The 20,700-nt window shown below is 50.8% G+C and overlaps 1 protein-coding gene across 2 annotated transcripts in view; it reads left to right on the top strand.

The window, feature by feature from the left end:
* Positions 1-2,410: 2,410 nt before the first annotated feature.
* The window catches only part of LOC120822158 (polypeptide N-acetylgalactosaminyltransferase 10), a 44,633-nt gene continuing 26,343 nt past the window's right edge, over positions 2,411-20,700 (top strand). For both annotated transcript variants that reach the window (XM_078106901.1, XM_078106902.1), the window contains exons 1-3: positions 2,411-3,638; positions 17,724-17,817; positions 18,463-18,601. In XM_078106901.1, the coding sequence (XP_077963027.1) occupies positions 3,489-3,638; positions 17,724-17,817; positions 18,463-18,601 (383 nt within the window). In that variant the 5' untranslated portion in view covers positions 2,411-3,488. The remainder of the gene's footprint in view (positions 3,639-17,723; positions 17,818-18,462; positions 18,602-20,700) is intronic.

The following is a 20,700-nucleotide window of genomic DNA, read 5'->3' as shown; positions in this document are numbered from 1 at the left end:
CAGCTCAGTGCGGATTTTAACCAAATCAAGGCGATTAGCAAGAACATCCAGGAGAAGCATTCTGTCGGCATAACCTTTATTCGCCAAACTACCGGCCGGCTGTTGTGTGCCGAAACCCATTAGCGGGCCATCGAGTGCCTCGTGATGAGTCCACTTCAGCAGCCGGGGGCTCTGACGGCACCATGCGGGTCAGGTAGATAAAAGCCGTTGGTTTGGGAGAAGAGGTATTCATGTGAAATCTAGTCGAGTGCGTCAACAAACATTTCCAGAGGAGGGAAAACAGAATTATGATGACAAAGGAAACAAAGGAAACATCCAATGATGATGAGGATCACTGTATTCAGAACATCTCCATTGTTCTGTAGGATGGATTCACATTAAACTTCAGAGTGAGGTACCTTTTTCATCCGGCGGATCATCATCACCAAATAACAGCAGAGGACCAGCGGCTGTTTATCACAGCAGCGTACAGGTTGCTTTCCATCCTGAGTTTGAAGCTTCGCCGAGAGAAATTCATTTGACCACCGAGGACGCCTTGACGTAAACCAAAGCACTTTATTTTCCTAAACTGAAGACCCTTTGATGTGCAAGACGGACCTTTTCCAGGCCAACGAACAACACAAACAGAAAGGGAAAACCAGTTTATCGGACAATGGTAGCACACATCAGCATCATCTCCGAGCAAACGGCTGCTACGGAAGCCCTCCACCCTGCACCCTCCACCCTGCACCCGCCACCTTTCCACCCTCCACCCATCGCTGTTGTGTTCAAAGACTCAGTCGAGTCCGTTTCCAGGAAGTTCGGCGGCGTGTCACCGCTGACGATCGGATGATGGAGACGAGTGATTATCGCTGAGCGGTTTGTCATGAACGATGAGCCGGACCCGCAGGAAACCATCCATCACTCAGTGTGTCACTCTTTGCTCCTCAAGTGATGGGAACCGTCGGGGGGGGGGCGACAGGTAAAGGATAAGTTCCCATTCTTTCTCGTCTATCGTGGAACGAGGCTCTCGTGCCCACACAGTACGCATATTGCAGGAGGTTCTCTCTTTTTTTGTGCCACAGAATGATCCCCTTCAAATGCTCTTCCAGTGAATGAGATGGGAGCTAAAATATATAGTCCTTGATCTGTGCGAAACACAAAGTGTGTGTGTGTGTGTGTGTGTGTATACGGTGTATATGTGGCTTCAGCAGTATGACAAGTCGGGTGGAAACCTTCCAAAGTCAGAATCACTTTTCTCATAACGTTTCCTTGCTGATTCGCGTCGGAGGGGAGGAGGTATCTTCAGCTCTGATTAAAGTGCAGGCAAAATATCCTCTTCAATATCTTAATACACACAAAATAGACGCAACTCACAATCCGTGTCATTACACAAAGAAAAAGAAAAAGAGGATACACGTCAAGATGAAATAAGAAGCTGCCAGACGGCAGCAATAATGCACTTAAGGACACTTATCTTTCTGGGTAAAAGACGACAACAACGGCAACAAAACACATCTGAATATGGTTTTGGTGCAGAATCCATCTCGATTGGATCTGATTATGTACAAAGAAACAAACATTTGCCAAAGATCTGCCAAGTTCTTTTGTTCTTCACGATGTCTTTGCGTAGAAGTCAAGCAAAGGGCTTTGTTTAGCCGTTGAGCGAACTTGAAGCTCACTGAAACCAGCCGGGCTTTGATTCCTCGTCCAAACATCAATGTGTGTTTCAGGTTTCCCGCTCGGCGCCTCCGTGCGCGTGTGATCTAACAACAGGTCTTCACTCCTCCGTCGAGTCGCTTTGGTTTTCGCCGACCCCGCGGGTCGTCGGGCGGGCGCGTTCAAGCCGTGGTGCTACGGTGGCGTCAGGCAGCCGCTACAATACTGACGCAACAAACACTGAAGAAAGGAAAACTACCAAAGCCGGTTCAAACTTATGGAGATCGTTTGCATCCGTACAGCAAGTGGACATGCAGCTCCCCGGCCCTCGGCTTCAAGCTCGTTCACGTTGACGGGGGAAGGAAATAATTCTGGATTCATCTCTCGGTGTATTTTACAACTGGAAATGATCTAGATAAGTGCAGTAAATGTGTTTTTTTTTACTGGGATGTGTAATACTTAACTAATGGGCTGAAGTCAATGGAATGGCATCACACGACCGACCCGGAATTTGCATTTATAAGCACCATGTCAAATTCTCTTCACAGCCCAACACTCTTGCTGGCCGGCATGGACTTTGCTGCTTGTGGTGCTTATGTATGTTGAGCCATAACAGCAATAAACTAACTAGAAGTTGATGAATCACGTGTGTAATTGTGTAAATTATGACTGAAGCCACTGATTTGATTATTTTAATAGAAATGAATTAATTCAATTAATTAATAGAATTCAATACTGAAAATATCCTCGAGCTAACAAGAAACATTGCATGGAAATTCACTGCGGCATGCTTGCAGTTTTCTGTGTAAAAAATACATGTGCCGGCTTTGTTTTGGCTACATTTACTTTAATCACTGCCGTAGAATAGCTTTGTTTCGATTTCTAACACCTCAAGATTTTATTTCGGACTGAAAATTTGCTTTATCCAGTGAATATTGTGCAAAACACGGTTGGCATTTTAAGATTTTTCAGGTTGGGTGGCTTCTCAGAAGCATACTCAGCATTGTAAAAACCAAAAGCCCTGTGGACGCCACATATCCAGCAGGTGTTGTTACAGAAGCAAACATCCCTCTGCAATGTTTAACAGACATTGTACGGTTCAGAAACACAGCTTCCCTAAAGATGCAGGAGGTTATTCCCTGCAGAGGCAAACACAACCGTTAGCATCTGCCTTTCTGCATTCAAACGCTGCTAAAATGTGAAAGAGCGATCGACCGCACAAACAGATTCATAACGAATTCAGGCGGAAAATGTTAAAAGGCAGCAGGAGGTTAAAGAGAAGAACATGCAGGGAGACTTTTTCTCGTGTGCACTGAAACCGGTGCAAATCTGCTCACTGAGGGCGATAATATTTTCTCCCTAAATTGCACTTCCAACCCTGACGAGAGGCCGCCTGATTGTAAGCCATAATCAAGTAACATACGGGGGCATTATATGTTTGCCAAAAATTAGGCTGAGCTCAATTCAGGGTTGAGATTTTGTCATTGAAAGAAAGTGGTTTTAAAAAAAATGAATACGTGGAGCTTAAATACAGCGATTTGCCATTTTCCGGTCCGAAGTTACCGGGTATAGCCTACAGGTGGGTACGCCACTCTTGGACACTCTTATTTCCGAGGTGCATTTGAACGCAGCGGCTCGGTCCCTCTAGCGGAAGGGGCTCGCAGCCGCGAGAGGCGTCACAGCGCCGGTGTCCGCCCCCCTCCTCCCCTCCTCCCCTCCCCTCTCCCCCGCCACACTGAAAGTTGTCTCCGCTCGGGTGTAGGGGGGGCGAGAGAGAGACAAATAAAAAAGAAAACGCGGAGGCTTCTCGCCGCGACTCTTTCCAGTTTTCTTCCGGCCGCACAGAGGAGATGAGGCGGAAGGAGAAGCGGCTGCTGCAGGTCGCCGGGCTGCTCGTGGCGGCGCTCCTGTTCCTGCCCAACGTCGGGCTCTGGTCCCTCTACCGGGACCGGGTGTTCGAGAACTCGCCCGACGCGGCGGACGGCGTCCCCCCGGCACAGGTAGGGCAGCTCCGGGGGCCGCTGGAGGAGGAGGAGGAGGAACGCGGGGGGCCGGCGAGGTGCTAATGCGCGGCGGCCGTCGGTGGCGAACAACCCCGAAGAAAGATCGGTTGTTACGAGTTTGTCTGCTGCGGTTGTTCGCGCGCGCCCTCCCCCCCCCCCCTCATGAGTAGCACCGGGGTGGGGGGGGGGGGTAGGGGGGGGTGTCAGGGAGCCACGTCGCCGCAGGGCGTCTCGGTGTAGTTACGACACCACCGACTGCAGGAAGTGGCCGTGCTGCGTTCACAGGTCGACCGGCGTCAGGGTTAAAAGGTGCGCCGATCACGTGTCACGTGACACAGAGGTTCATATACACGCGCGCCAGAGGCCAAAGGTGGTGTCTTCAAATGGCTTGTTTTGAATTGCTCCAATGACAAGAACACAAAGGTCAAATGTGCACCATTATTCACAATAATTGTATAAACTGATTGATCCCTTTAACGTGTTTCGATGAAGTTATTGCAAAAGTCCTGGTGACCCTGGGGTAGAAAAGGTCTGTCGCACTGAGCCGCTACACTTTTTAAGCCGCACAAAAACCCTTTAAAGACCTCCAAACTGAACTTTAAATAAGATTTGTGTCACAAGTTGTGACGTTGTTCTCGAAGGACTTTTTGTTTCCGGTTCTTTCAGCTGTGTAGAACGTGTTTTACCATCTTGTCATATCTAATGATGGACTTCACTTTTTTCCTCTTCACATAAAAAGGGCAGAGAAGCAGATATTCTTTTAACTGTTGTCATGTTGCTTCAGTTGATGTGATTAAGTGACACTTTTTAAAAGGAAGTTAGAAATCAATTTGTGTGGAGAGACAGAAGATTTTGTGCTCCAGCAGGAAAGAGTTTAAAGGATTTTGGAATGACTGAAGTAATTCCAAAATCCTTCAAACTCCATTTTAGGGTTCAATTTTTCCCCATTTAAAAAACAAACAAACGCTGCTGCAACTCGAGATTGAATCATTAAATTCTTCAAAGATGAATTTGCGGAAGGCCCGAGTTGAGGCTTCGTGGGTCCCAAACCGGACCCTATTTGCAAGACAATAGTACCTCCTGCCATTCAAATGAGGCAAATCCTCTGAAAGGAGGTTTGCAGTGATGGCGTGCGCGTGTGCACACATACGTCCACTTGCTGGTTGCAGAAAAAAAAAATCAAGATTGCGAAATGCAGGACGGGCCCAGCGCCGCGGAGGTGGCTCGGCCTCCTCCCGTCTGCTCGGGCTAAGTGGAGGTTAGAGGAGACGAGACCGGCGGCGCGTGTCGTCTACACGAAAACATGGCAGAAAAAGAGGGCAGCTACGCCCACTTGCTGAAGCGCCGCAGTGTTGACACTCCGGGTTCAGCGGGCGTTGCAAACGCGATGGATAAGCTGTGATTATGAAGAAAAAAAGAATTCCAACCACGATTACTTTGGTCAATATTGACAGCGACATTATGTAATGTGTTTACTCATCGACTTCACCTCTCTGGGCTCGGAGGAAATGAGCGGCGTCGGTCAACACTCTGACGGTTTGACCGAGTCATTTGCCAGTTATTCTGAAGAATAATCATTTAAAGGTAACGGATAATATCATGTTTTGTAATCCCATCGAATGCTCCTCCTCTGCTGCTCCTCCACGTTGCCCTACAAGCTGACACGGGTCCCTTTTTGTTCATTGCTGGTAAACCAGGATTCTGACTTTTATCCCCACCGATTTCAAATATTACCCCGTTTATAGGTCACCTGCATAAAAATACGTAATTCATATGAATAGTACGTACAAATACAAGTACTCCTCTGCACCGAATGGAGCACAAACAGTGTAACGCAGTCAGTGTACCGGCGGCCATATTTATTTTTACACGCCATGGAGCAGCACTTGGCAATCGGAGCTACTTGTCTTGCGTGTGTTGAGATTGAGTCACGGTAACTTAATAAAAACAATGAATAACTCACGACAAACACTCTTTAACAGGGTAAAACACCACCACACCACCGTCACAGCTTGTGACACATACAACAATTTGTAACACTGATAATTGTACATTTCTAAGAATGACAAGCTAGCGCGCTAACGAGCTGACTCGCCGGCCGGCAGCGAGCGGTGAACAGCTGTTCGGTCGCCGGCGGTCCTTTGTTCGGGGTCAATGAAGTAACGTGTTGAAAAAGCAATACCGGCACATACCGGGATACCGTCAGGATCTTTCTGAATACCGTGATAGGGATTTCTGGCCGTACCGCCCAGCCCCAAGTCCGCTGTTAGCTCCGGCCCGCTAACGTCGCTAGCCCCCCCCTCCACCTGCCGATCCCCACACAGATTTGTTGATTTTATTAGCAAGGATGTTCGGCCGTGAAACCATATTACACACCATGACGGTTCAAATGCTGAAGGTCCGAAAACAGGAGATTGGACAACGTGTACTCATATTTCTGTGCGCATATGAGCGCGTCAGCCATTTTCATGGCTAACTGGGTGCAATCAGCTTGGATAAAAGTCCGGGAGATAAAGTGTGCTCCTGAAAGGAAAGTTGGCTGAGATTCACGGCCCCCCCCCCCCCCGTCACAGAGAAATGAAAATCATACCGGCTTCTCTACTCTGGAGGCGACACCCATGCGCCGCACACTGTAGGCAGGATTACTGTTCATTCATCACAGCGGGACCTTGTGATCTCACACACACACACACACACACACACACAGCCTATACTGCTCTTAGAGCCAGCGGAAGGTCGCTCAACAACAGTGTGGTTTTATAAATGAGAAGAGCTCAGTAAACAAGGACATCTGTGTGGCACAAGGTGAAATCCCTGCTGGAAAATACAACATCCTCTTAATTTTCTTATTTCTGACCCAGAAGTCAAACTGTGGAAACGCATTTTTCCGGGCGAATCGTAACTAGAGAATTTTTTTTATTTTTTATTTTACTTGGTAAACACCACCAGCGCTCCAGTCTGATTTTGAATTCCCAGGCTGTCTGCTTGTGATTCCTTCCCCGCAGTCGCTATGCAAATCCGATATTTGTTTGACCCCCTCTGTCCTCCGGGGGGGGGGGGGGCCCCGAAAAAACATTGAAAGTGTGACATTTGTCCTTTTTGGAGGAAAAACTAACAAAGCCTTGCTGCTTTATTCATTTACTTCTGATCTGCTACAGACACATGTTGGCTTTAATAGCGCTTACCCGGGATCGGACCCCGATGCGGTGGCCTCAACGAGAAATTAGCCTCCTCGGCGCCATTGAAACACTGAAAATAAGAGCATTATGTTAGCAGCATTTAAAAAAAGAAAGAAAGTAAAATCCCCATTGCTGTTATTGTGAGGAACGTTAAAGATGAATGACAGCTGATCAGGTGAGAGAGGGGGGGGGGGGGGGGTCCGGTGTTTTATTGTTGAATTCAGCCCCCGGTGGATTTGACAGAAGTGAGGAAACTCGGGGTTTGGGGCGGGTGAGTCTGAGTGCAATTAAGAGAATCGCATCAACTCCTTAAATCCTGCGAGGTCGAGAGCAATTAGAGGCTTTGCGAATGGGATTAAGATCATTTAACGTGGCTTTGGTCTGACTGTTTATTGTGTAAATGTGGTCTCAGTGGAAGGATCTTCTCCCTCTAAGAGGCCAGTCGGGACTTTGTGCCATATTATACATCAACTAATTAACCTTAATATTATAACTGGTTAGCGTATTTTCCCGGTTTTAAAGGCTTACTATGCTGGTCTTTAATTTTCCTTTACCCACATGGTCATTAAGGACATTTCATCACCATGAATCTATATGGTTTCAATATTGAGATATTGGGTAGAAAAATATAGAATTTTTCTCACTTTGGTATTTGACTTTCTCCACATCGCACAGACCTGACACAAAAATCTGTGGAGGTATTTGTTGGTAATCCAGAAGTCCAACTAATCCATTTCCATTCAGGGTAACTAGTTAATAATAACGGCTGACGTGTCGTCGTGTTTTGCTTGTTTCCCCCCGAAAACACCCCCCAGTAACAACGGGGGCTCTTCCTGCCTCGATCGGAGAGGGGAGACGCTGGGGTATACGTGAGGGGTCCGGCTGAGCGATGAGCCCTCGGCACCTGACTGACGGGGGAGAGGGGGGGCGGCTCGGCTGCGCTGTGAACCCTGGGAAGTGAGCTCTCGATCTCCAACGCGTTAAGCCTCTGGACACGGGGGGGACAATGAGGGATGAAAGTCATTTGCAAAGACAAGTGGAGTTACTCGCGGCAGTCTTAAGTCGTTGGTCTTTATCACTCAGCACTGATGGAGTGAGTGTGTGTGTGTGTGTGTGTGTGTGTGTGTGTGTGTGTGTGTGTGAGAAACACCTCGGGAGGAGGAGGCAGAGCGAGCGCGCGGCTTGAAAAGAGTCGTTTGTTCTCAGGCCGACTTTGTTGCAGAGCGTTTCCTCCCCGGGTTCCTCGCACAAGGCAGGCGTTGAGGGCGCCGCGCAGGACTGAGCGCGTGCAGGGAGCCGCTCTGTATTCCCGCCGGGGATCGGCTGCCCCAGATCAGCGGCGGGATGCCAGACAAGGGACAGGTGCAGCAGGCAGCCCGCGGACACGGAGCGAGGAGTCGGGCTTTTAATTACCGCCACGTGGGCCACGGAGGGGGGCTTTTTTTTTTTTCTTTTTTTGTGAACGCTCAGATGATTAAACTAATCCCAGGGTGCCAATTTTGAAAGGTCGGCGCCGTGCTTCACAGCGGATTAGATGCAAAAGATGCTTCACAGTCACGCTGACCTTGGGTCAGATTCCACCGGTTTCGGGGCTCCGGGTTAATACCCGCTGAGCACGCGTGGATGACGTCATCGCCCGCACTCGTGGGTCTGAAAGACGGCCCGGGTGGAATCGATGCACCTAGTTGGTTTTGGATCTCCGAGAAGGTCAACTATCTTTTTGGATGGTCCGAACAGACGGCCATCATTTTGGTAATGATCGTTTGATATTGCCATCCTTCGACGCCTTCGGGAACATCCTGTTTTTCGTAGCGTGCAGACGGAGTAAAAATAAATCCACCCGCGGCACGTTGAGTGCTAATCTAAGAGGCCGGATCTATGAAGAACGGCGTGCTCCTCTAAACAATGAAATCATAAACCCATTTGCTGGGTATATATTTAGAACTGGTTAGTGAGTGAGTGGCACAACCCGTGATCAATAAGCCGGCGTGCGTGTGTGAGATGGAACACCGGGCTCTCTGCAGGGAATCAGCAGGCCGTGGCTGAAATTGTTTCGTCCGGGTCGTCTCGCTCCTCGGGCTCTGTCCCGCGCTCACCGATAACTCCACGGCCGGCGGACACGAAGGTCACCTTCGGTCAGCCGCCGCCGTCATCCCCGTTAGTCGCCAGGTGGTCTCCTGATGAACGTGCCTGGGCCGTCTTCGCCCGCGGTCGTCGCGTTCAGGTGCTTTTCCTGCCGGCCGGGACAACGTCTCTGTTTCTGTTTCCTGGGGGACAAACTCGGGTTGCGCTTGACCGTCGTCCCTGATCTGCGAGGAGCCGAAGGGAGACGCGCCGTGTCATGTTGTGTTATCGTTTTGAGAGCGATGACTCTGTGTTTTTTCTTCTTCCAGCACTCGGCTTTGACGGACGAAGCGTGTGTGTCGTACTGTTGGAGTCCACTGCCTTTAAAGGCAGTCCGCTGTGAGCTTTGTGCATAGGAGATAAAAGCTGTGTGTGTGTGTGTGTGTGTGTGTGTGTGTCTGTCATAACAGTAAAATCGGCAAAGCTTCCTGGGAAAGAAGGAAGCTGTGTCTCCTCAGCGGCGTCTCCTATCAGCCTCTGACCGCCGTGGTGCGTTCACATGCTCTCCGGTAAAGTGATTTTTCTTCTCTGAGCGGTGACCTGAATCCAACTGAACCAGATATCTGGTTTCCTTCATCAGGCTCCAAGAATCACTCGCCCCGTTTCATCCTTTTCGTGCTTCATCAAAGCCTCGTCCCCTTTTCTTTTGTTCTCGACTCTCGCATTTTAAAGGTGCGTGACGACTCCTCCCGTCCTGACCACATGCTGTAAATGACGGTAACTAATACCGATCTTCAAAGTGCTGCTGCGTTCCGGATGGGATGACTACCATCTAATATAAATATTACGGTCATCTAAGGATGCGCCGGAGGTTTAACGGCGCTCAATTAGCGGCAGTGAAATGATTAATGAAGCCGCATCGCGGAGACGCAAACTCAAGGACTCGCCGCCGCCGCGCGGTTACCAAGAGCAACCGCTGGCTGTTCCTCCTGTGCAGGATTTGTGAGGCGAGGACTCGGGGGGGCCCTTTGCTCGACCAGTTTCCCGATTCCTCTTTAAAAGGAAGCGTTGGCTTCTCTCGTCACGTGTGAGTGCGACCGTGACGCGTGTTGGCGGGTGGCGTTCGCTGTTTCCCGTAGTTCAGAGAGCTTCGGAGGAGTCGGGTGTGAGCAATCGGTCTCGTCCGCCAGGTCTGTGGAACATCTGTTTTGGAGATTGACGTCTCTGGGTGAAATTGCGGCATTTTTTTTGCTCCGTTAGAGCGCGGCCCTCCTCGCCGCACAGCAGGTGATGTCACTGTCACCCGTTCCACGCACATCTAGGACGATATTCAGGGTCAATTTTCTCGAATGGAACCAGCTATGAATGCTGGGAAGCGGCAGCTGATGCAACGCGGCCGTCACCGCGCTGCTAGTTTGACGGACGGAGTCGGATGGATTTTCGTTCTTTTGTTGCCCCGGAAAACTTTTACAAATATTCCTCAAATGATTCAAAATCAATCCTCCCTCCTCGCCCCGCTGACCGCTCCGGACGTTCAATCCCAAGATGCCAGATCGATGCCGCTGGCATTTCAACATTTTACACATGAAATGTAATCCATTCTGGAGAAAGTGAAGCGCTTTCCCCGGGTGCACCGCGGCATCACCAAAACTTCTCCCTTTCCCACATTTCATCATTTGCTCCGCGCGCAGGCAGCAGCTCTTCCAGTGTCCCTTAATTGCCATTAAAGCTGTATTTAACCTTAAGAACAAATTTGCACAGAAGTGGTGGATGTCAGCCTTCAAGGAAATGTGACGCGCTCTCTTGCTAATTAGGTGACTCACTCGCATAGCGGCTCGGTGGAAAATGTGATTTGCGGTAGTTGCTTTCAACTCCCTGACTGACGCGTGCATTAAAGCCCACGGCGAGCGCGCCCGCCCGGGGCGGGCGGAATAACTGGCAGCCGCAGAGACCCGAGAAGTCACCAAAAGTCAACGTGGTATTTAAATGCAACCAGCAGCAGCCCAGAAAAAGAAAAAAAAAGAATCTAAAAGATTAGATTTCGATGGTGAAAGGAGCCCATTCATGTCGAGTCTTTTCCCTTCGGGCGGAGGGTCAAAGAGGGTCAGTGAGTGTTTTCGGACCTTTGCACCGCCCGAGGCCATTGGGGAATCTGTGAGGAGGCAAAGGAGAGCTCTAAATGTTTTTGCAGTTGATGAGGGGGGGGGGGAAGCATCCGCTGCAAAGTTGTATCTCGCTAACTGACGGCGGTTAATATCAGACCGTGTTTGTTCAAGCAGCAGCTCTTCAGGAAAAGCAAAACCGAAGACGGTTTTCGGGTTTATGTGCTCAAGCCCTGATGGGACGGCCTCGATCCGCGCCACCTCAATATAAAACATGTGACATCTCCCAATGGCCTGTTGAGTGTCCAGTTCCCATTTAAAACCTCCGCTTTATCTTTAATGACTTTAGACGATCCGGTGACTAAACATGACTCAGCACTTTTTTTGGGGGCCAAAAACAATCCAGCAGCAAAAACGTCTCATCCAGAAAGCAAAAGCCTGGACTCGTAAAATCCAGCCAGCATGATTGTCGATGCGCTTCTTTTTGTAAACTTTCATCTGGATCCGATGAGTCGTTTCTGCCTCCGTCGGCGCGCCCGTGAGCACTGCTCAGGTGAACCGCCGCTCGCCATCAATCCGCCGTACCCGGCAGCGCTGCCAGGCGCCCGGATGAAAACAAGTCGGTAGATTTACAGCATGTTATTTCATTAGGAAGGAGCCACGGTGTGGTGGTGTGGGGGGGGGGGGGGGGGGGGGGGGTCTTGTTCTTGCTGCCCACTTTGTTTCACGTAAGGCTCCTTATTGGACTGTTGTCCCGGAGCTGAATGCTATCGTCCTCGTGGCCGGATTGTCTCCTCGCTGACAAATGTTGATAATTGCCTTCCAGTAGAGCTGTAAAAGCTCTTCCTGCTGAGCTTATTGATTCACTCCTACCCCCCCCCCCACCCCCCCCACACCCAACCCGACAGCAGAGGTTCGGGCGGCCGTAGGGAGACGCATGGAGGGACGCTTGCAGGATTATGGAGGGGGGGCACTGAGCTAAATGGTTTTGCTGACGGTTACGTAAGCCACATCTGTCCTCCCCCCCCCACCCCCCCAGCCCCCCCCCCACCCCCACCCTGCAGCGAGGGGATGAGACCAGGCTCCCGGGTTCTGCGTCCAGAGAAGAAGAAGGAGTGGGTCTCAGGCGATGGTTCTCTGCGTTGATCGGAGATGCTCAGCTCGTCGCTTCTTTTTCGAAGGCAGTTTAAAAGTGTACCATTGGCCCCCATTCAGCCCCCCCCCCGCTTTACGTTGGCAAAACAAAAACACGCTTGAGGCGTTGTGATGGCGATCGTGCGCCGTAAACTAGAGCCGCCACACGGCAGCTCAAGGCAACATTTTGGGAATGATGCTGCGTAGCGTTTTTAAAAATACAGCAATATCTCCAAAAATGTCCATTTCACAGCAAGGCCCTTTGGATGCATCGCTATGATTCACGCTGGTTCTGTAGTTACTGCCGCGCAGGTGGAGGTGGAGGCTGGAGGTGGGGAACAGTGGCGTAGTCGCAGTACTATTTTTAGCAAGCGTGGATTGTTAGCTCCAGCTTATGTTTCTGTGTGATGAGCCGGGAGAAGGCCAGGGCAAGCTGACTCGTCTGCGAAGAGCTTGAGGAGACGAGGAGGAGGAGGAGGAGGGCGAGGAGCGGGAGGTGTGATAGAACAGGAAAGACAGGTAATTGTGCCTCGGGGAGGCTGGAAGCCACCTGTGATCTGTTACGGTCGGAGCAGAGCGAAGACCAGTAAAGGCATGCTGTTGTCACTCGGCGTCCTACTGTGGTCCGGCTGGTCCTCCTCGTGGAATGACCCACCTGCTCCGCTCGTAAAAACCGGCCCCTCCACTACGCCAAAGGCTCCCAGTGCATTGTGGGCTTCCTTTGTTTGCTTCAAAGTGCAGGGATGCATTAAATTCCTGCAGCTACTACTAAGCGTCCAATAATCTTTATCCCTCCTTCGGTGTTTACGGTCCCTCCTGCTCAAGGGGTCGCTGACATCACACCCCCCCCCCCCTGCGGTCTTTGGCCCAGAACTGGAATGAGGGCTAGAAACCGGCCTCCCTAATCCTGCAAGCGTCCCTCCATGCATCTGTCACTGGTCTCTAACTTTAGGAGACACAGAGTGGATGTGATCCATTAGAGGAACATCGGTCAGGGATCTTTCTCGCAATGCAGCTGCTTCTCCCCTTCCATGAACCGCGAGAATTATCTATTTAAAAAGCCTTACGAAAAACTGCGAGCTGCAGAAGTTCCAGGGTTGGTGCAACCAGCGGGCCTTGACATAAAACTGATGAGAAAAGCTGAAGAATGACATTTTTTTTGGGGGGGTTGGGCTGCAGAACAATTCTGTGACACAAACCAGGAGGAAAGCCCAGCCGCCACCCGGTGCAGGTGTCCACTGCAGAGCCTAAACGCTGCACGTGACGGGCAGCGGGCGAAGAAAAGGAAACAGTGAGCCGGCAAAGAGGAGGAGGAAGAATAAAGTATCGCGTGTGCTGCTCTTATTTTTCTCCTTTTCACCAAGGTGATCGTTCATGGGCGACAGCAACTTTACCTTTTTTGTTAACCAAACGAACAGAGACGGTTTTGCACGTGAGCTCGGCCCCCGAGGTGGCATCGTGCGTCAAAGCCGAGGACGGGGTTCTGTTGAATTTTCTGGCTGGAAAACCTCCATAGATAAAGATCACAGAAAACGCATTATGCCACTTTAATGGGCTTTTGTGAAGGAGACCTCAGTGGCTGATGGGAAGCGAAAGAACGGAGCGGGACGCCAAGTGGACGAGATGTTCTTTAGCTCCCGATCAAAGAAAGCAACCCCCCCCCCGTTGCCATGCCCCACAACAGCTGCTGCAGGCCCCCCCCCCCCCCCCCCCCTCCAGCGGCAGCAGCAATCCCAACCTATCTGACCGAACAGCCACGTAAGCTGCTGTGTGGGGCAGATTAACGGACCACAGCAGCATGGAAATGAGGTTTCAGAGAGGCTCTTCATAATCTGCAAAGCCCTCCATCGAGGTCACCCCCCCCCCCCTCCACAATGTCCTAATTCAGGTGTTGTCCACATTGACTCAGCAGTGCAAATGCTGTGTGGTTTACTACAAACTCAGACAATTGAATTGGCCGTGGCTACGCCTCACTGCTGATTACACACACACACACACACACACACGCACAATCCACCACACACTCGCCTGTAAGTTGCACAAGATGGAAACCAGTAGCTAGGGTTATCCGTTGGTCTGGGTCTTCACACGCCGTGTCCTCTGCTCCCGGACGTCTCTGCAGGTGGACCGGGCGGGTCTCCGCGTCTTACTCCCAAACCCAGACCGCCCCGGTCGGCCTTCGGTGACCCCGCGTGCGGAACGCCGAGTGACGTGTGGCCCCTCGTCACGCGTTAAACAGACCACTAAAAGCCTTCATTAAATTTAATGAGGCCGCCCGCTACAAGGCGACGGCGCTCCGCTCTGCCCCCGTCCTCGGGGCCGACGGTCTGTTATGCCGCCGTAACACTTGTGGGTTGTTTCTTTGGTCATTTCTAAGAGCCTTTCGGGGGGGGGGGCTGCCGGCTAATGAGAGCGCGTTGGACGGCGCAGGGCGGCGCCCGTGTGGTTCCGTGCCGTCGTTCCTCCGATATCAGTGCGTTTCTGTGTTGTGTCTCGAATATTAATAGAGCGGAAAAGTGCCTGGAGTGAAATGAGTTTGTGGCTCTGTGATGATGGTGATTAGCAGGGGGGGGGGGCAGCACTCTCTGCCTTACAGCCAGGAAACAGATGACTGCGTCGGCTTATTTCCCAGCTCCGTTTCAGTGGCTTTTCCTGGGCCGATGGGCTCCCAGTGGGCTCCCAGTGGGCTCCCAGTGGGCTCCCAGTGTGCATGCTTACGAGCTGCGGCCACTGGGTTCGTCTCATCCTTTTGCATTACTTTTACTACGTTGCACTCATTTAAAAAGTCTCCCCTTGGAGGGTTTTATAGTTCTTTTTAGGGATTTTGGACCAATAAAGGGGCCTATATTAAATATATTTTACCATACAAATGTTCTCTTTATTTTCTGCCCCTTCACAATCATTTTGTGGCTTGAAACACAACGCGTGCCTTCGGGGCTGCTTCATTTCAGGCCATCTGCTTATTGTTATCATCCAAGTCTCCTCTCTAGCCGAGGCGGGACTCGATGGAGGGCGATATCTGTCAGCCGGTCCGTCACCTTGGTCCCGACCTCCCTGCAGGGGGGGGGGGGATTTCTGCCTACCCAATCATGTCCTCGGGACGACTTCTCATCCTCTGATTGTCGAATCCTATGCAGCCGTGAGTCTTGAGAAGAGATGATGCCACGTGGTAAATGTGATACCTGCAGAACATGTTAGCGCCTAAATACGTCCTCAGCGTCTACAGGCACGTGCACAGTTTGTGTTTTAGTTCTCGTGTTCTCGTCTAGTGTCCAAATTCAAATTAGTCTAAATTCTTTGGGGGTTTTCAAATACTAATACCATTCCCACAAGGTTTGTTTAAGTCATGTATGTTCACTTTATTTTAAGTCTTTACACACGAGCGGAAAGCGCCCGCCATCAGTTCCTCAAGAGCTCTTCATATCTCTTTCCTCTGTGACCGTCAGGCTGAGTGACTCGCTCCAGGTTCCCGCCCCCCGCTCGCCTTCCACTAAACTAAACACGCGCGCACATTAGCTGCAAAGTTTCCTCCTCTCCTTGTCTCGTTCTTCAAGGTCTCGTCGAGCCGCAAGAAAGAAAAAAGCCTCCAGAGGAATACCGCGGCGACGTGCGGCGGAATTGTGATCGGGAGGAAATAGGGCGGCACAATCTCGCTTCTTTCTTTGCATAAATTGGCACAGATGGACTGTTGCTGCTTGTCAGGTCCTCGTATGACACACCGAGGGCATCTGCCTGTGACGGAAAGAGGAGACGGGGGGGGGGGCAGGTAGTGTGGACATTTTTCTACCTGGCTTCCATCGCCGTGGCTGATCAGAGGTCAGCCAGGAGAGGGAATAATAGCTCGATCCATTCCGCAGCGAGCGGCTGCACAAAGGAGCGCTCAAAGCTTTTATCGCCCAGTCGAGTCAGTTGGACGGTTTATATGTTCGAGCCGATGCAAATGAAATGTTACAAGAACTATAAGTGGCTAACTGGAATCCTACCAGGGTGAATCCTCCGTTCCGATTGGCTGCAGTGAAACACAGCGGCGCTGACTGGAAATGCCCCCCATCGCTGCACGTGAGGTCCGTCCTATTTACTGGGGATCGCTCATTGGTTGGGGGAGACTATGGGCTCCGCCCTCATATTTAGAACGCTGAACGCAGAGGTTGCCGCTTTATCGAAACACAATTTCCAGCGCATCCGCAAAGTATTCACAGCGCGCCACTTTTTCCCACATTTTGTTATGTTACGGCCTTATTCCAAAATGGATTAAATTCATTATTTCCCTCAACATTCTACACACAACAACCCATAATGACAAAGTGAAAGCTGTTTTTTGCAAATTTTTGCAAATCTGTTAAAAATAAAGAACGAAAACATGAATGAATTTAATCCATTTTGGAATAAAGCTGTAACGTAACAAAATGTGGAAAAAGTGAAGCGCTGTGACTACTTTCCGGATGCGCTGAACTTACTTACTTATTTGTTTCATAACTCCGAAAAGTGACACTGTGCGTGTTCCCCGATCAGGAATTAACAGCCCATTCGATCGTGATCGTGGATTCAACCAACCAAGCAAGAAGCACTCGTTCACCGAAGCCGAAAACCGGATCCCCAGAACGGATCCGAGTCCTGAGACAATCCCCCAATGTCTGTATGAATAGTTTGCTATTCAGCGTCACGTTCCCCTGAGCCAGCAGTCTGATTAATAATTCACAATATTTCACGCAGTCAGTGGTGCCAGTTGTGTTTAAGTGTTTCACTAATTGCCTCCTCCCATCAAGCTAATTATTTCTCCATTGTGCTGTGATCCTGTAATTCATGGCGCCGAGTCACTGGAAGTCACTCGGCGTGCGGAATGACTAAGCGGAGGAAGACGCAGCCTCGTCCTTCTGTCTGTCTGTGTGTGTGTGTGTGTGTGTGTGTGTGGGGGGGGGGGGCGCCTCCGTAGACGTGCGTCACGGCATTGATATTCCCCTCACAGCACCGCCGAGCGCGAAATAGAAAAGCACACTTCCTGTGGGTGATCTCTCGCCGCGACGGCGCGGTGGCGCGGGGGGGGGGTCGCTGGAAGGAGACTTTGTGTGGGTGTGTGTTTATCGCGTGCGTTTTACATCTCCGCTGGACGCATCTCAACCCCCCCACACACACCTCCCACACACACACACACACACACACACACACACATCTGGAATCCAGCTGCAAAACAGTCTCCCATTCAGCAGCTCATTGCTTGGGAACATCAACCACTCGATTCCCACACAGATTTCTTGAGGTTAATTCTAAAGTTTTATTTCTAGGAGAATCCAATAAAATATTGTGGGTATTTTATATTGTGTTACGAGCCTGTGTTGAAGCAATAGACGCATTTATTAACTCCATTTTGTGTTAGTGTATCCTTCAAAGTTGTGCGTTTATAGACACCAACATTTTGAGATGGGACGATATTAAGGTTTGACAAGTTTAAAGTAAGTTTACTTTCTCTGAAACGACCTCTGGTGTTTTTGCACAGAAATGCACACAGATGCACAGATGATGACTGTCCTTTTTTTTGTAAAACCGCCCAGCAGACGTCCCGGCCCTCTTAACGGTGTCTAACGTGCTCGCGTGTGTGTCCACAGGGGCTCAACCGGCTGGGCAAGGAGGACCAGGACGGCGCCCGGAGGAGGGACTGGCACGACTACGAAGCGATCAAGCGAGACGCCTCCCGCTCGGGTGGGTTTCCGAAACCTCCTCTGGAAGGTTCAGCCGCGTGTCGCTCCCTCTTCCTCCTCGGGGGTCTCGCTGCTTGTTGCTCCGTTCTGCCGCAATCATCACCTGCTCGGTGTGATTTCGCTGTTCGGGGGAAATCAGCCTCTACGCGAGCAGCAGGAAGGAGTTCTTTTCCCACAATTGTAGAAAGTGGCTCCTTAGACGCCCAATGAAACACGATGAATGATGGTTTGTGTTCGCAGCTCCTTCAGTACCGGGAAGAACCAGATCAGCTGAACAAATATCCAAAAGCTGTCGAGCAGTTCAGCCGTTTGAGCGGATTTTTATTCCATCTCGTTTCGTTGCGACGTCCGAGCTTCGAATGTTTCTACCTCCTGCAACAACAAGCACGGGGGAACCTGGCGGTCCGTTCGCTACGTGGTGACATTTTAATCGAGTGTTTGATCTGTGTTCACCCTCCAGCGCTCAAATCTCCTCCTCCTCCTCCTTCTTCTTCTCCTCTTCCATGTGAGAGTGGAAGTTAATGGATTTCTTTCGTTTCCTTTTTGTCTCCAAGCGACTAAAGTTGGATACAGTCCTGAGTGGTGTGTGGGGCAGAAGATAGCGATGCCCTTCTCTTCACACTGTGTGTGTGTGTGTTGGATTCAGGTAACGGCGAGCAGGGGAAGGCGTTCCCGCTCACGGAAGCCGACCGGGTGGACCAGGCCTACCGGGAGAACGGCTTCAACATCTACGTCAGCGACCGGATCTCCCTCAACCGCTCGGTGCCGGACATCCGCCACCCAAAGTGAGTCGTGATCCTGTGTGTGTGTGTGGGTGTGTGTGTGTGTGTGTTTAGGGAGGCAGACAAAGTGTCAATATGTGCTCTGTAGGTGTGGACACTTTACAGCTGTTACTCCACAGTTAACTATACAAGTGGAGAAAGTCACTTTATTAACGCTGCCGTTTTTTACGTTTTTAAACGTGACTTTGCGAACAAAGCTGACGAAAAAAAGACGCGTTGACTTTCCGAAGGACAAAAAGGCGGTCCGGAGGGACGTGGGTCTCCGGGTTGGTCCGTTTCACCTGGAGCCGCTGCGCTGCAAACGCTCCTCCGCCTGTAAACCGGCTCGACTTTGAAGCGAAAGCCTCCGTCTTCGCCCCGAGAGGATCCTTAATCGATATCCAAGTACTTCCTTGTGTTACAAATGAAGCGGAACAGGAGCCGGAGGGGTTCCAAGGAAACATGGACCCCCCCCCCTCCACGCCCCCCTGAATGTAGCTGTATTTTGAGAGTCTACTCCCTCCTCACTAGGGCCTTTTATTTTGACCCTGGTCCCCGAGGTGGAAACGCAATGAGCTCCTCAGAAGGTTCCAGGTCGTCTGCAGAGAAGCTTGAGATTTATCTCCCAGGTGCCTTTTCCAATTGAATCATGTTGGCGATTCTCGTCTCTTGTCAATCTGCCACATCGGTCATTTTTATGGACTGTGCAACGGTGACCAAAACAAAAAAAAAGCATCCTGTTTCCCCATTTCCAACACGGTGCCCAGACACCTCAGGCAAAAACTGCCGCTTTTTCTAGGAAGAAATAAATCTTGTGCGTTTGTATGAGCGGCCCCTCTCTGAATAGGGGGGGGGGGGCAGGGACGGGGGCCACGCGGGGGCCGCGCGTCGGCAGGTTTTCAATCCAGCCGAAGAAGCGCAGCGGGTTATTTCCCAGATTGGCTCTCCATCAACCCGAGAGGGGGAGAAATGAATCACCTGCCGCAGCCTCTGGTTGGATTGAAAAGCTGCAGACTCCCGGCACTTTGTGACGGATGGTTGTTGTTGCCCCAAAATAAGGTTGACTATTGGAGAGGAGGCCGGCCTGATTGCTGGACCGGCCGGGGAAATCAGAGACCGGGGGGGGGGTTCTAAAGGGAAGGAGACTGCGAGTCAAAGAGCGGATGTACAACATTATTTTCGGGTGGTTTTTAGAGCGGGAGAGAGAGAGAGAGAGAGAAATGATTTAGATTTTGCAACCATATTCAAGTATTTCAGTGCAAATTGCCGTGGACCTGAAATGGCGGGCGGCTGGATTGGAGCATTCAGATGCTGGCGGGCGGGTCGGCACGTGAATCGCATCAACGCTTGTGGGTGATTTGTTGACCTCCAGCTGGAAGGGCTCGTAGGGGTCAGAAGGTTAGGAAGACAATATAAATATATAAATATATACGCGAGTACGGCACTCGCGGCCTTTTCCTTTTTTAAAAGTAAAATGTTTTGAATATAAATAGCTTTGAAAACCAAATGTTCATTTTAATGGCCAGTGTTTTAATACGGTGGCCCTCCGGGCATTAAAAGCACCAAACGAGAGGCTAACATTGATCGGGCCTAAAAAAAAAACACACATTTCGTCACCAGCAGCGGCCATTCGCACAAATGCGCCCCGAACACGGCTCGTGGCATTGTTTACACCTTTAATTCTCCAACACTGGATCTGTCCCAACTCATTAGGACCTGCCCTGTTTGGTACAATGCTTCCAATTAGCAGGCTGCCCAGTCTATTCACAGGAGACGTGCAGCTCTCCACACCTATGTACCTTTTAAGCCGTGTTCTTGACAGCGATTATCAGCGTCATTGATGTCCCCCCCCCCCATATGTGCGCCGGGGTGTGAAGCCCTGATGGACAGGACGGCCGCCCAAACCGCAGATCCTACGTTGACGTCTCTGGTGGACAATTTTCCCCCGCAGAGCGCATCGTCCTCGACCCAGACCCGATCTACCCGGTCTCCGTCAATACTCTCATTGGTCCATAAGCTGTAACGCTTAGTTGACCTCTGTAAGCTGAGCCCCGCCCCCGCCCGCCCTCCGGCACGGGGGTTGGTTAGCTCCGCCCAGATTAGACCGGATGGATCCATATCGC

This window comes from Gasterosteus aculeatus, chromosome 7 (genome assembly GCF_964276395.1).
Source record: "Gasterosteus aculeatus chromosome 7, fGasAcu3.hap1.1, whole genome shotgun sequence".
Lineage (NCBI taxonomy): Eukaryota > Metazoa > Chordata > Actinopteri > Perciformes > Gasterosteidae > Gasterosteus > Gasterosteus aculeatus.
This window is presented reverse-complemented; position numbering and strand designations above follow the sequence as displayed.